This window comes from Pelodiscus sinensis, chromosome 3, assembly GCF_049634645.1.
Source record: "Pelodiscus sinensis isolate JC-2024 chromosome 3, ASM4963464v1, whole genome shotgun sequence".
NCBI classification, from domain to species: domain Eukaryota; kingdom Metazoa; phylum Chordata; order Testudines; family Trionychidae; genus Pelodiscus; species Pelodiscus sinensis.
This window is the reverse complement of record NC_134713.1, coordinates 35,934,875-35,949,459: the sequence shown is the minus strand read 5'-3', so window position 1 is coordinate 35,949,459 and position 14,585 is coordinate 35,934,875. Positions and strand designations below refer to the sequence as shown.

General features: G+C 39.6%; 1 protein-coding gene across 7 annotated transcripts in view; it reads right to left on the bottom strand.

Annotated features, from left to right (window-relative positions):
- FBXO25 (F-box protein 25) overlaps positions 1-14,585 on the bottom strand; it is a 68,170-nt gene continuing 53,585 nt past the window's right edge. For 4 of the 7 annotated variants that reach the window (XM_006130970.4, XM_025188607.2, XM_025188608.2 and 1 more), the window contains 3 exons: positions 13,761-13,904; positions 7,962-7,988; positions 1-1,253 (listed from right to left, as the gene is read on the bottom strand). In XM_006130970.4, the coding sequence (XP_006131032.1) occupies positions 1,164-1,253; positions 7,962-7,988; positions 13,761-13,904 (261 nt within the window). In that variant the 3' untranslated portion in view covers positions 1-1,163. Of the gene's footprint in view, positions 1,254-7,961; positions 7,989-9,180; positions 9,303-13,760; positions 13,905-14,585 lie in introns of those variants that run through there. The other 3 variants (XM_075923570.1, XM_025188609.2, XM_075923572.1) reach the window with 3 other exon arrangements.

Genomic DNA, 14,585 nt, shown 5'->3' with positions numbered 1-14,585 from the left:
TTATAGGTAAAACATGATTTATTACATTGTGTACAAAACTAGATTCAAAACAAGCAGTGTGATATCACATATTTTGTATTTTGTCTGTACATTGCACAGTTGGCAAATGATCTCCAAAAACTTTGATCACTTGTTATTTTTTCCTGTCAGCACCCCTTCCCTCCTCTGTAATTACTCCTAATTTACAATGGTATAAAAAGGTAGCTTCTTGCAGAATTCATGTCACTATGGGGTTAGTCAGCAGGAGGAGCTCCAGATCAACAACCCACCTGCTGGTATAAAGAATTTCCAGCTCAGCCTCAGTTACTAGAACAATACAGTACCACCGCTATATCAGAGACCTAGCAACACAGGGTATTCATTTTCTGAATTAAAGTCCAGTAACATATCTTTTTTGGATGTCTAAAAGTCTGTCTGCAAGTTTAACAGAAAAACTTAAAACTGAAATAAAAATGAAGACTGGGGCTACCACTGGGGGAAAAAAAACCATCATTCTTTAGCAGCCACTGAACAATCTCCCATACTATTTAGGATACCTTTAAACAGATTTGATGTGGTTAATAAAATACCTTTTAAGAAAAATAAATATTTTGCATAATGTACAGAGGATGGTTTCCTTCATAACAAAGTTCAGACAGACAGACAATCACAACTCTATTATTTTATTCACAAACTCACAATGACTAATGCTGACTTGATAATTGACTTCATAAATATCAAGGAGTCCAAAAAGGTATCAGATGATTAAGTTCTTGGAAAATGGTTGCATCAAATGAATAAAGGATTAAGACAAATTGTTTTTTGGTAACTCTAAGACTAGCACTTTCAATTACTCTCCCCCCCAAGTCCCAACAGTTTGAATGAAATGTCAAATCAGTACAAAATGGACTTACAGGCAGGACTAAACATGTATTTCTTCTTGGATTTAGAAGAGTCTCTTACAGGCATCTCTATAGAATGTGTCTTCTTTGGAGATGTTTATTCCTCGTCAGTTCATTTCTGCACACAAGTGATACGTGGAATTTGTTCAATTTTCCCCTTCCTCCTAGACTTCCCTTTTAACTATGAAATACATTAAAAAAGATATTGCACAGGAAGAATACTACTACTGCATGATTCTTTACAAAAATAAAAAAAAAACAAAAACAAGGCTATTGCACATCTTAAAATTTGAAGAGATCAATGAAGTGTTGAGGAGAAACTGGCATGAAGCAGGTGTCTGGATCATTGGCTGTGCAGGGATGTCCTGTATCCTAGAGAAATTAAAAGGTATGATAAGGTTATTTTCTCCTTAAACAAACAAACAAAAAACCTCACAAAAAAAAAAAAAAAAAAAGCTGCCAAGCACTGATTTTGGAAGAAAAAGCTGCAAGAATTCACATTGGTTTTTAAGTCACTGGCCTTTTGGCACTGTGGTTCAAGACCTATGAGGCCCTTAAAAAGAAAAAACTGCCTAGGACACACAGGCTATGTCTACACTACAGGGTTTTTGTGCAAAAATCAGCTGTTTTTGAAAAAAAACAAAACAAAAAAAAACACACCAGCGGAGTGTCCACACCTCAAGCGTGTTTTTGTGCAAGAAAATTGACAGAACAGAGGGCTTTTTTGCTGATAGAGTTATTCCTCTCCCCACGAGGAATAACTCCTTTTTGCACTACAGCTCTTGCGCAAAAAGGCAGGTGTGGACATGCTGGAGGGGTTTTTGCACAAGAAATCCCTATTGAAAAAAGCACAGGTGCTCTGATGGCCATTCTCTGATGGCCATGAGAGCTTTCTTGCGCAAGAGTGTCCATGCAGTGCAGATGCTTTCTTGTACAAACGCGCATCGCTTTTGTGATGCACTTTGAGATTCGGATGCACTTTTGCGCAAGAACTCTTCTGCAAAAGGCTTCTTGTGCAAAAACCCTGCAGTGTAGACAAAACCATAGTTACTTAGAGAGTAAAGCTCCTTGTACACATGGGTTCACCATGCCTATGTAGCAACAAGTTCTGATTGAGGTTTCTAGATGCTACTGGGATACAAACAAGTAGTAATAGCAGAGATGATGTACCAGATGTAGCAGAAGTAGTTTATGATCTTAGATCCTTACTCTAATTTTGCCTGGCTTTAGACCTTAAGGAAAATATGGGCCTTTATGATGGAAATTAATGTGGAAGGATGGTGCTGGAGGACTGAATTCTAGAATATAGTGATGGCCCTTCATGAAGAGGAGAATAGTATGGAAAGTAGGGGGTTGCAAGATTGGTGGCATGAAAAGAGAGAATGGGGAATACAATAAGTAATTAAATCTATAGACAAACTGTTGGACAGGACTCTGAATCTCGAGGGGGAGGGTGGGGCAAGGCGAACCCAGTGGAGTAATTCAAAAAGGGAAATTATATAGTTTGATCCACCAGCAAGGAGTATAATTTTGGCAGAGAGGGTACACAAGTAAACGGGAGAAGAACTTTATTTAGAGTTTCAGGATTGGATACTATACGTTACAATGTTAGTTTTACACATACATACATATGGTTAATGCTGTTAAGGCAAAATGGCTGGAGAAAGGAATTGGAGAAGAAAAATGGTTGGGACAACTAAATAAAAGTAGCAGCATTTACATTCTACCAAACCAAATGAGCAATTGTTTATTTGATTTGGCTGGTGGAGAAATATTCTTGGAGAATTATACAGTAGCACATTTTCTGTTTCTTTTATCTTCTTCTCTATACAACTGTTTTTTCCTCTGTCTTTTCTCATTTTAGTGTTAACTGTGCACTCAGCAAGGCAGTCTCTACAACACATGTGGTTAAATATGAACAAATAAAGACTGGAGACATCTGTTTGTTTTCCTTTTTTCCTACTGTTTCACCCCCATGCTTTCTTCTTCTTGTATTAACTCACACTTGTGAGTTGCATTTTTTTTTAAAAGGAGGAAAGGAGTAATGTGGAACTTTTGTACAGCAGCCGAATATGCTGTACAATTAGATTCTCCTTCTGCAGTGTGCTCCATTTCAAAAGTGCTTCAGTCCTTCCTCTTTTGCAAGGGAGGAAGTAGTCAAGTCACTGAAGTGTACTTCATATTGTTCCTCAGATTAGTTAAGAAGATAGGGCAGGGAACTCATAGCTGTACAAATACCATGGAGTAGAACCACCAGTTACAATGTAGTTCTTGTGTTGGAGCTAGCTATATTTGTGATTGGGGGTGGGTGGTACATATCAAGAGGCTCACAAGGTAGTGGGGACTGCCACATATATCAATTTGGGAGAAACTATCAAGGAGTACATACTGCGTGTCATTTATAAATTTCAATAGCATTACTTTTGAGTTTTAAAGATTTAACACTCTTAATGCTTAAGCAGTAAACTGTGGACAAAGAGCTTCGTTACAATTTATGCGGTCACAGGAGGCGAAAGCAGCTACTTTTATGGCTGATCCCCATGCTGTTTCTAATTCATAGCCAACAAGCTGGCTCTAAATTTTCTCCATTTCAACATCTCCTTTATCTTCTGAGAATTTACTTTCAGGAAAATGGCAATGCCTTGATGTAAGTATACCAACACGTACACTTCTGAGTAGTTTAAGAACTTCCCTGCTGTGGTTATTTTACTGTTTTGTCACATTTCACTATACCAATGTACAATGGAACAGCATTCAGAAGGAATGTGAGACGATGTGTTTTAAAGATATATTCACCAAAATTCACATATCTTGCAAATATCCAACCATATACTAAGCATACATACAATGCTAGTCATACCCTCATTATTTTCAATGATTAATCAAGTCTAAAATATTCTAGCAAAGACTTGTTTGTATACATTTAGCACTTTAAAATACAGGCAGCCCCCGGGTTACGTACAAGATAGGGACTGTAGGTTTGTTCTTAAGTTGAATCTGTAAGTCGGAACTGGCATCCAGATTCAGCCGCTGCTGAAACTGATCAATTTCAACAGCGGCTGAATCTGGACACCAGTTCCACTTACATACAGATTCAACTTAAGAACCCCAGGTGTCCCCAAGTCAGCTGCTGCTGAAACTGATCAGCAGCTGATTCCAGGAAGCCCAGGGCAGAGCAACTCTGCCTCGGGCTTCCTGTAGTCAGCCGCTGGTCAGTTTCAGCAGCGGCTGACTTGGGGACGCCTGGGGCAGAGCAGCTCGGGTGCTGCCAGGTTGGTCCAGTAGCGCGAAGGAGCAGTGCTGCGGGACCAACCGGCAGTGCCCCACCTGCTCTACCACAGGCCCCCGGCTTTGCTCCACGTCTCCCTGGTCTGCTGGGGGGGTGCACTAGCTGCGTCCCCCCCAGCAAACCAGGGAGACGTGGAGCAAAGTGGCGGAGGACCCGGGCCGGACCGCGGCGCTTCCAGCTGATCTGGAAGCGGCCGCGGGTCCGGCCCCGGGTCCTCCGCCGCTTTGCTCCCCGTCTCCCTGGTCTGCTGGCTCCGCCAGCAGACCAGGGAAACGGGGAGCAGCTTTTCTCGTCCCGGAGGATGCGGGCGGCGGGACCAGGCGTCCCGCCGCTCCAGTCCTCCGGGGTGAGAAATCCCCGTTCGTAACTGCGGATCCGACATAAGTCGGATCCGCGTAACTCGGGGACTGCCTGTACACGCTTTCGTAACAGTGGACCTCTTCATTCTTGCCACAGAGAGACATCTGTTGTACTGTATTTTCCCCTAGTTCCTCCCCCCTCCAAAAACAACTTCCCTAAACACTCAAAAGAATGGCAACAAAGCAATCCTCTAACACTGCACTGGACCTTGTTCTAGGCAGAGCACTTGTAATAGGAGTGAGGAGAATGTAATTTGCATCCATCCAATTCTCTTTTCCTGAACATGTAGCCAATTGTGACCCTGGAACAATGATTGACAGAGCACTAGTTGCTTTTGGACACAGCATTTTCATCTCTGACTTATGATCAATACTGGACTAGTCAAGGTTTAAATTGGTGACCTCAAGTTGAAAGGCTCCATCAATGCTTTCCCATTGACTCATGTTGAACAAAGTGCTCTTTGGGCACTGTGCTAAGAAATTAACTAAGATATGAAAATTATATTCAGCAATGACCAGTAGGTTCAACAGTAACATATATTTACAGTGGTGTGGCCCAAAATGCATTCATTCTTATGTGGGTATATTTATTCTTGCTTTCAAACTGATGTTACTGAGAGCCTATCCTCAGCATGAGGCTTTTGTATTGCTGAAAACATTTAGGATTTGAGTTAATTGTATGATGTAATGCGCACATCTCATTACCTATAACAACCATTATTGAACCAAAATGCTACAGGTGCAGCGAGCTCAAAGTCTTTAACAAGTCTGGATAGTGAGTTTAGTAAATATCTTAAAAATAATCACTCAGAAAGTCATGGACAGCATCTGCTTTTTAATGTACTTGCTATGTGCAACCACAAGGAAGGCTCAAAAGGTGGTGAATACACATTAAAGAAGTCGCACAGCCTCTACCATTAATGTTACACACTATTTCCGGCAATGAAGTATTCCATGACGACATTTCAATAGGTGGGAGGGAGGGAAGAGAGAGAAAGGAACTGTATTTCACAGAAAGCAAGAGCTTAAATGGAAGCTCTGAATTCCTTAAAAACTAGATATGGAAGCACGTATGGCATCCCTGATATAGGATGTTCCAAGACTACTGCAATACATTGGCACAATAAGGTGAGCTAAGGATGAAATATTCATTTTAAACGGGGGACTTTAATTTCTATTGGGGCCCATGAAACTTTAGAAAGGAAGAGTCTCACACTATAAAAAAAAAAAATACCCTACTCTGGATTTAAAGGAAAAAAATAATAAATGAGATTTTAAAACAAAAGATCTATTTATGTTCCTTCTTTGCTAGCAGCCTGAAAATTAAGCCTGAGGGTATGTCTATACTACAGAGTTTTTTCGGAAAAAAATGGCCTTTTTAAAAAAAAACCTTAGTTCCGTCCACACTGCAACCACTTTCTTTTGAAAGTGAATCGAAAGAAAAGAGGAGTTTCTCCCGACATTGGTAATCCTCATTCTATGGAGGAAGACAACTTTTTCCGAAAGAGCTCTTTCGGAAAAAGGCGTGTGTGGATGGGGAAGAGAGAGTTCTTTCAAAAGAAAAGGAAAGAGGAAAAAGCAAAGGTGCCCTGGTGGCCACTCTGTCATAGTAATTACAGATTAAATGAGAGATAGTATCCACACTGAATGGAGTGAATCTTTCGAAAAAGCAGATAGCTTTCTCAACGTGCTTTGGCAGTGTGGATGCTCTCTTTCGGAAGAACTTTTACCGGAAGGTCTCTTCTAGAAATGCTTCTTCTGAAATAAGCCTGCAGTGTGGACACAGCTTGATACTGAACATCTAACAATAAAGTCCCTAACTGAATTGGCTTCAGAGAGAGTGAAGAGAGAAGATGCCAAGGGTTCAGAACATATGAAAGCTGAACCTCACTTACTCTCTTGAAAAAGATTTTTACAGGGGTGGAGAACCTACTCCGCACCACAGGATGGAAAGCCCAAGTCTCCATGACTACTCTCCCCCCCCCCATGCAGGACTGAAGCATGAGTGCAGGCTCATCCTGCTGCAGGAGTAGCCCCAACCTGGAACCCCCTCTTCCCATGGATCTGGAGCACAGTGGATAGCAAGTTGAATGTGAGTAGGGAAGCAAAACAAAAAAATCCTATCTTGGGAGCAAATGTATCATGAGGAAGCGTTTGTTTTTGCTTGTGTGGCCCCCTGATAGGTTTTCTGTGTGTGGCGGGGGGAGGGGGCAGTGCAGGGGGGAAGGTTCCCCACCTGTTTTGCAAACTACAGTGGCAGAGTAGTCTCTCTCCCTGGAAATCAGATACTGTAATCTACTAGCACCCAACTTCTCCCCACTGCCATCAGAACTCATTTCCCAGCTTCTGGGACCACTCCACCTTTAGAGACTTTCTAAATGTAATTTCAAGGCATAGCCTGCCAGGTGGTATCTGTATACCTCTTCATGACAGCAGGAAAACACCTTCCCAAGCTCTTCTCTTCAGTCAGGAAGAAAAGCCTGAAGAATCTCAATTACAATCCATTTTGGTTTTTTAAAATCTGGATTTTACTATAGGAGAACCTTATGGAGTTGAAGAGCTATATGAGGTTTTTTTTAGGTACAGCACTGCACATCAACTGGTGATTCTGAATGCTCCTGAGAATTATTTGTTTAAAAGTTTGCTCATGTATAATGATTCACTTCTAATCAAGTTTCAATAAATCTGTTTAATTAGATCAAAATAAATGTACATTAAAAGAAAATGTGTACTGTCTACAAGGAATACCTAATGACAAATATAAAATTGTATTCTTCCTCAAATTTCAGCTTAATTGCAAATTATGATGTCCCCATGACAACCCTGGGCCTATAGTGCTCTAATGTGTGTCTCATTGAGAAAGCAATGTGATAATTTCCTTTTCCTCCAATCACAAGAGGTATTTTTTTAAAAATTTGCTGTTTGGAAAAAGTATTCAAGTAAAACAGGTTATAGTGTAATTAAATTATTCAATGGAGTAAAAGCAATTTCAGTGCCTTTGTTTCATAATACAGAGAGAGAATTTTGTGATGTTTCCTTTATTGTTCTTAGATTTCAATATGGAATTTTATTCCATTAGAATGTGGAAACAATCATTAAATTGCCTACTTTTTGCAAAATCCATCCTTAGCGTAAGAGGGCATATAACCTTCTGAGTTTGACAGCAGCACCTGCTTAATTCAGCTAGCTGAATGTAGTCTTTTAAGTTGAAACAGTACAGTAGGGAACACTGCAATAAAAATAGCCATAACAACAAAGGGTGCAAAAGCAGAAGTTGAAAGATGTTAGTATCTAACAGTGTCAACAGCTGCAGGAATAGCTTGTTCTTAGCTGATCATGACAAACAAACAAATTACAAGTTTAACATCTTGTTCACTTCAACATTACAGAACCAGCACAGATTAAAGTAGGGATGAACCACACATGAAATACCTTGAGTAACAAAGCAAGGTGGTAGTCCTTTGGGATCATGAAGGAAGAAGCAGGAAGGAGTGCAATAAAGTAAGAGAGAGAAACATTAAGATTTATTGGAGTGGCTGTCATTTAGAGTAAGAAATTTAGTAATTATTAATTATTTGCCACAGGACTATTCTGCACTAGAGTATTTTAATCTGTTGGGAGACAAAGCCCACATAAGACAACATTAAACCTCGAGAAGTAAGAACAAGCACTAGATTGTACTATCTGTTCAAAATAACTTTTAGTCACTGCATAGTACTTCGATGATGTGCCTACCATTGAAAAAATTACTATTAAAGAGGGACAAATACTCCATCATTCATATCCATCTCTAGACCTGCTGAAATATATCATCCAGTTAGTGGAAGAAATTTACTCTCCTTGGTGACACCACATAGTAACATGGAAGATTTATGATATGAACAAAGTCATGCTCACAAAAATGCATCACCTAGTATTATATGTCAGCTTTTTTACTCCACTGAGTAATTACATATTTAGTCTATATTAAAAGTGAACAATCTTAAAAAAAAATCACTTCTCAAAATGTCAGTTAAGGTGATGAGTGTGCACCATAATAATTTCCTCTTAATATTTAAGAGTACAGGATGTTTTTATATCACCACACTTCCTATGAAATAGTTCATAATGGCTTCATTGCTGTATTTACGTTTCCTATGATTGTTTTATAGCAGGGGTTAGGAACATTTTTAGGGCCAGGGCCGCCGACCCACAGAAAAAAAAAATCAATTGGGGACCACACACACGCACACAAAAGAAGCAAACAACAACACACCTCCTCCCCTCACTGATGAGGCCCTTGACTGAGAAGTAGAAAGACACTCCCCATGTTCCTCTTGTACACCAAGGCCTAAGCGGGCCCTAGTAGATTTTGTGTGCTCCAGCCCCGCAGGGGAACAGTGGAGGGGAGGCGGCGGAGGGTTGGAGTGCTAACATGTGCTCCCCAGTGCTGAGGGGGAGCCCTAAGCCTCAAGGGCAGGATCTAAGCAAGCCAAAGGCTCAATCTGGCCCCCAGGCCTTAAATTACCCCACCCTGTTTTAAAGGAACACAGTCCCCACCCCAAAAAAATATCCTACACACTGTTGTCTGAAGGTTTTTAAAAGCTATTATTGTTATAAAAACAGCAGATAAAATGACTAGTACTGAATGAATTACAAATGAAAACTGAGATCATTTTCTTTACTGTTTGTATTTGAAAACAATTTTATAGTCAATTTCACTAGTTCCATCTAGTCAAGCCAGCCTCCTTTATGTGTCTCTTGTGTGACAAAAACATCAAGATAGGAAAGCAACTATAAAACAAAAGTGGAGTGTCAAAATTTAACTTTTAAAATTTTACTAGCTTTCAAAATAATGATATCCAATTAAAAAACTCTCTCTTTATATTCTTCATAGTACGTATTAATAATATATAATTTAACAAAATATAAATGTCTTACCAGATTTCCACCTCTGCCCCAAAATTCAAAATTACTATTTTTCCTTTTAAAAAATACACAAATTATAAAATTACAGAATAATTTAGATTAGATTTGAAAGTATCCAAAAGAATTGTAGAGGGTCACATTTCAGTTGGGGAAAAAATACATGATAAGTACAGATACTACCCTTGTACTGTATGCATTTTATTCACACCAAGTTAAGATCCAGTGTAGTACGTGGTTTTAACAGTTGTTTATTCCCATTAATATATTTAAATTAATATACCTCTTTTTCCAGTTAATATAGCTGTTTCCAAAGAGTGCATCATCTCAGAGATGACATGAACAGAGGTTTCATTTCTATTGGCTGAGTGCCCCTTTTTAGGGTTAAAAAGCTTATGAAAGGATCAGAGCAAGGAGGCAAGTCAGGCTCTGTTGCTGATCAAGCCTTTGGCATCTCTGCCAACAAAGGTGCCAGGTATAGTGTAGAAATCAGTCTATTTAGAAATGAAGTTAACACCTCCAGTTATTTCAGCAATGTTAAACATTTGTTAAAAGACATGGATGTGGTTCATATTCTAATGTTGTGGATGAGATAAATTCTGTATTTTATCACTAATCTCAGAAGACATCCATGCTTATTCCACACCTGAAGTCATAATCATATTTGATATCATAATCAGTTGCTATGGAAGTGATCATGGTGTCAAAGATTACTGAATTTGCATCTGGTGTAATGAATTAATTATTCTGCACACATCACTTGTACTAGGTCCCTCAAAACAGCAGGCCCAAGAATGGTCATAGTACTGGAATGGTAATTCAGTCATTTGAGCATGCGTGCAACATGCTTCCAGTGACATGTGACCAGGACTTCATCACTAAAATTGGTCCTCTGGTTGCATCATTAGGTTCCCCAGTTTGGGCCAGGTACTGATAGGGAGTTCAGCATGAACACTGATCTATGCCCCCAGTAATTCAATAAATGGCTCTCTTCCCTCAGATTAATTACTGAACCAATAACCCACCACATTTGAAGGGGTGTACGTGTATGTTCTGCTCAAGCTACCATCCTTTGGAAGATGTAAGTCAGATTCTGAGTCACTAACAATCTTGCTACAATTCCTACATAAAAAAAGTATTAACCTGAGTACACTGGCCATATTCCCAATTGAAGGAGTAAATAATAGAAGGTACACAATACACAGAAGATACCCAACTTTACAGCACCTTTGCATTGGACACATTCTCCCAGCTTGACTGACATTAACAACTGCTTTGAGATCGCTCTAGTTCAGAACCTCAGTGACCACTGGTCCTGTGCATGCCATAAAGCTTATTTTTCATTCACAGATAGTAGGAAACCTACACAGATTTAGCCATGGTGTCCAGTGATTGGCACATCTGTCAACTTCAAACTTGACTATTGTAATTTTCTGCCTCCAAGGATGAAGCCATCAATTTTAAAAAAAAAGCTACTACAGATTCAGAACACAGTAGAATGTGTGCTCAGCCACAACTGAGGCCTGATACTCTGCCTCCTGCTCTTGCTTCCCTTGGATTAAAGGTTTTCATCAAACATCTTGATGAGACTGTCACATACTACCTATAGGACCTCTCCCACCCAGAGGAGGCTGCGAAGGCTAGAACTATAACAGAGTTTAAAGAGAAGCTAGATAAATTCATGGAGGTTAGGTCCATAAAAGGCTATTAGCCCAGGGGTAGGAATGGTGTCCCTGGCCTCTGTTTGTCAGAGGCTAGAGATAGATGGCACGAGACAAACTGCTTGATCATTGTCTTCAGTCCACCCCCTCCAGGGCACTTGGTGCTGGCCACTGTTGGCAGACAGGCTACTGGGCTAAATGGACCTTTGGTCTGACCCAGTGCAGCCATTCTTATGACCTCCCATGATAACCACATTCCACTGGAACTGGAAACATCAAAGCAAAACATGCAAGATGATGCATTGTGTCCCCTCTCGCAGGTGAATTTTTAATCCGCTCCATCATAAAATCAGGATACCAATAAACCTCAGTATCCTTTGAACAAAATACAATACCCTTCTTTGACCTAGTCACCATAAGATAACACAAGAATAAAAAGTCTCACCAAAAAGAGATTTAGTAGCACTAAGCCAAGCAGTTAAATCACTTTGCATAGAGGAAAAAAAATAGTTCTCCTCTACAGGCAAACGTCAGTAATTACTTCTCTAGTCCGGCATCCTCTGGACTAGACCAGTGCCAAACAAGAATGTTTGCCAAACCACAGGAGGTCAATTTTGTTTTGCAGCATTACCAACACTTCCCCTGCTTACTGGGCTTTTAAAAGACACTTAAGGGTAAATCAGAGGTAAATAATCGCACAGAACACTGAGAACCAGGATTGATGGCAGTAAACAAATTTTATGGAACTGCAGAAAACTTGGTTACACCTATGATAAGTGGACATCTGGGTAACTAAAATCATGCTGGACCATGGATGTTGCTGGACCAGAGGGTGCCAGACTAGGAGAGGTTCAACCTGTATTTTAGCAAGTTGAACATTTGTCACATTCCCATATTTGCTTTTCCCGAGAGCCTGAAAACTAAAGCCACTCAGCTTAGTTTTTAAATTGTTCCCATCTGAAAGTTATAAAAATCCACCATCAGCCCAAACAAACAACTCACTTCTATATATGAAGTCCTGCAACCGCAAACACTGGTGCCAGTGCCACACAGAAATTATTGCTACCCCTGTCTGGGAACTGATCTGCAGAGCAGCACTCAGTACTATAATAGGAGGAAGGACTGAATAAGTACATTTGCATGGAATACTCAACAATTCTTAGTATTTAGCTATTCTACCACGTGTGTGGCATTTCTGCTTCATCCTTGTGATCTCTTAACTTCAGTTTTAGTCTTTTAGGAATACCATGAACCTGGTCATTCCCAGCATTAAATGCACCATACCCCAAATCACAATAGGAGCAAACACTTGAATGGAGGCAAAAAGTCAATACCAGGCTATCCCTTTACACAGGAATACCTTTGACAACAAAGCCTTCAGACTTCAGAAATTAGAAAGAACTAAAATCCAACTCTCTCATAACTACATGGTCATACAACCAGCTGCATTTTTCAGAGAAAGCTGTATCCTACAGAGTCTTCTTCAAGGGGCACTTATTCCCTAGCAAACCTTTATCAGACGTGCAAAAGCTATGTATTAATAAGACGTCCAGATTTTTTTTAAAAATCAGAAGCATATACTGGCTATGTAAATTTTTATATTGCCGATTTAATTACGGTTTGTGGCTACAGTCAAGATAATATGGATATTCAAATTCAGAATGACACGGTTCATACATTGTTATTGGCATGCATGCTATTACGCCTCATTGGACAAATTACAAAGCCACGCAGAACACCTATGGTCACACAGGAAGAATTATCTTCTTTGGGAGGAGAGGGAGGAAAGTGCAGACAAATTTGTATACAGTCCTGCGTTCACATGTCTTTAGAATTTCAGAATCATGTAAGTGGAAAAAACTCAATGTATTAAAGCAAAATGATTTCTAAGGAGAAGGCTTTTCAAGGTTTCCAAGCAACTCTTGCTTCTTTTTTGCCATTTGAAATCTTAATTTACGGTAGTCTTTGGCTTGCAAATTGCACTATAATCCACTTTTCCAACCATCGAACGTTCAACCAAAATAGGATTATGACGTCAGGTGAGTTAAGAAGCAGATTACCATAGAGAAACAAAAATCTTTCTTAAAGGGTGAATGTACTTATTTTTAAATAGCAAGATAAGGGAAACACAACATGCATGTATAGAAAGATGATTTCCAACACGTTCTTCAATGCTTTTCATGAGACAGTCATACATGATTTAGTAATCATGCTATAGAAATAATGTGGTAAGATGTGACTATTGATCCCTTTTTATTAGATGGCATAATGTGGAAGTTAATCCTCTGCCTGCCTCCCCATCGCTCCTGAGCACTTGTACATTACAGTTGTACTTAAACAAAAAGGCTGCTGGAAATTGGGGGAGTAACACCCTTCTCTTCCTTCTTTACAATGTACAAGCACAGAATATCAGTTACTGGTGCAGATGTTATCACTAAATATACTGCAGAACTGAACTTCTGAATTCTCATTTTGTCACTTTTGAATCCCTTTTTGGAACACCACCAAGCTACGTGACCACACAGCTTGATTTAAAGCCCGATTACTTTCCACTTAAGATGGCACACAATTATACAATTCTAGCATTTCCCCTGTCAACTATGTAGAGTTAGCTACTGAAAAAAAAGTATTTTTTAATGTTAAGTTACACATTTCCAGTTCTCACCTTCCAAAACAGAATACTACAATGTCGACAAAAATGCAGCGTGTCTCCATATTGTTCCTTTATGGGATAATATTTTTGAAGTGCAAAGTACATCAGCTTCCAGTCAATGTGACCTTTTTCTGACAGGATCAAATGCCTACAGAACTGGACATAAAATTAATATTTTTCTTTAAATTAGCAGAAAGTATTCAAGACAATAAAAACTAAAAGAATGGTTTAATATAGAATATTAGCACGAAAGAGTCCCAATTATAAAATATTTTTAACTCATACACAGCTTTATGGAGTATCAACTTGAAACTCCAAAAGCACAGTTTTAGAGACTCTCTGTAAAAGTACAGGCAAAGCAACAAAGGCTTTAGACCTTGTAAATGCAGTTGGAGACTACGTATTTTCCAAATTTAAGATATTTTACACAACTATTCTCAAAATTAAATAATGCTTTTCTTTAATTTTAAATGAATGCATACTGGGCTTACTTGCACATACTTTGTATATTTTTTTGGAAGCATGGTACAAAGCATGTGGATAAATGTACTGCCTAATTTTTCCAAGCAACAGTCCTTCAGATCCTTATACAGGTTAGGATTCCCTGGTCCAGGACCATCAGGATCTGAGCAGTCCCTAACAAGGGAGTTTGCTGGACCAGGGGAGGTCAAGACCTTAAGCTCTCCCGGCCAGTGCATTGACCCCAGCCTACTGGTGTGGCTCCTCTTTGGGTTACCGGCCCCATTTTGGGCAGCGGGACTGTCCATCCCCTGTTCAGGCTCTTCTTTGGGCTGATGGGATTCCGTTCCAGGCTGGTTTCACTTTGGCTATAGCAGG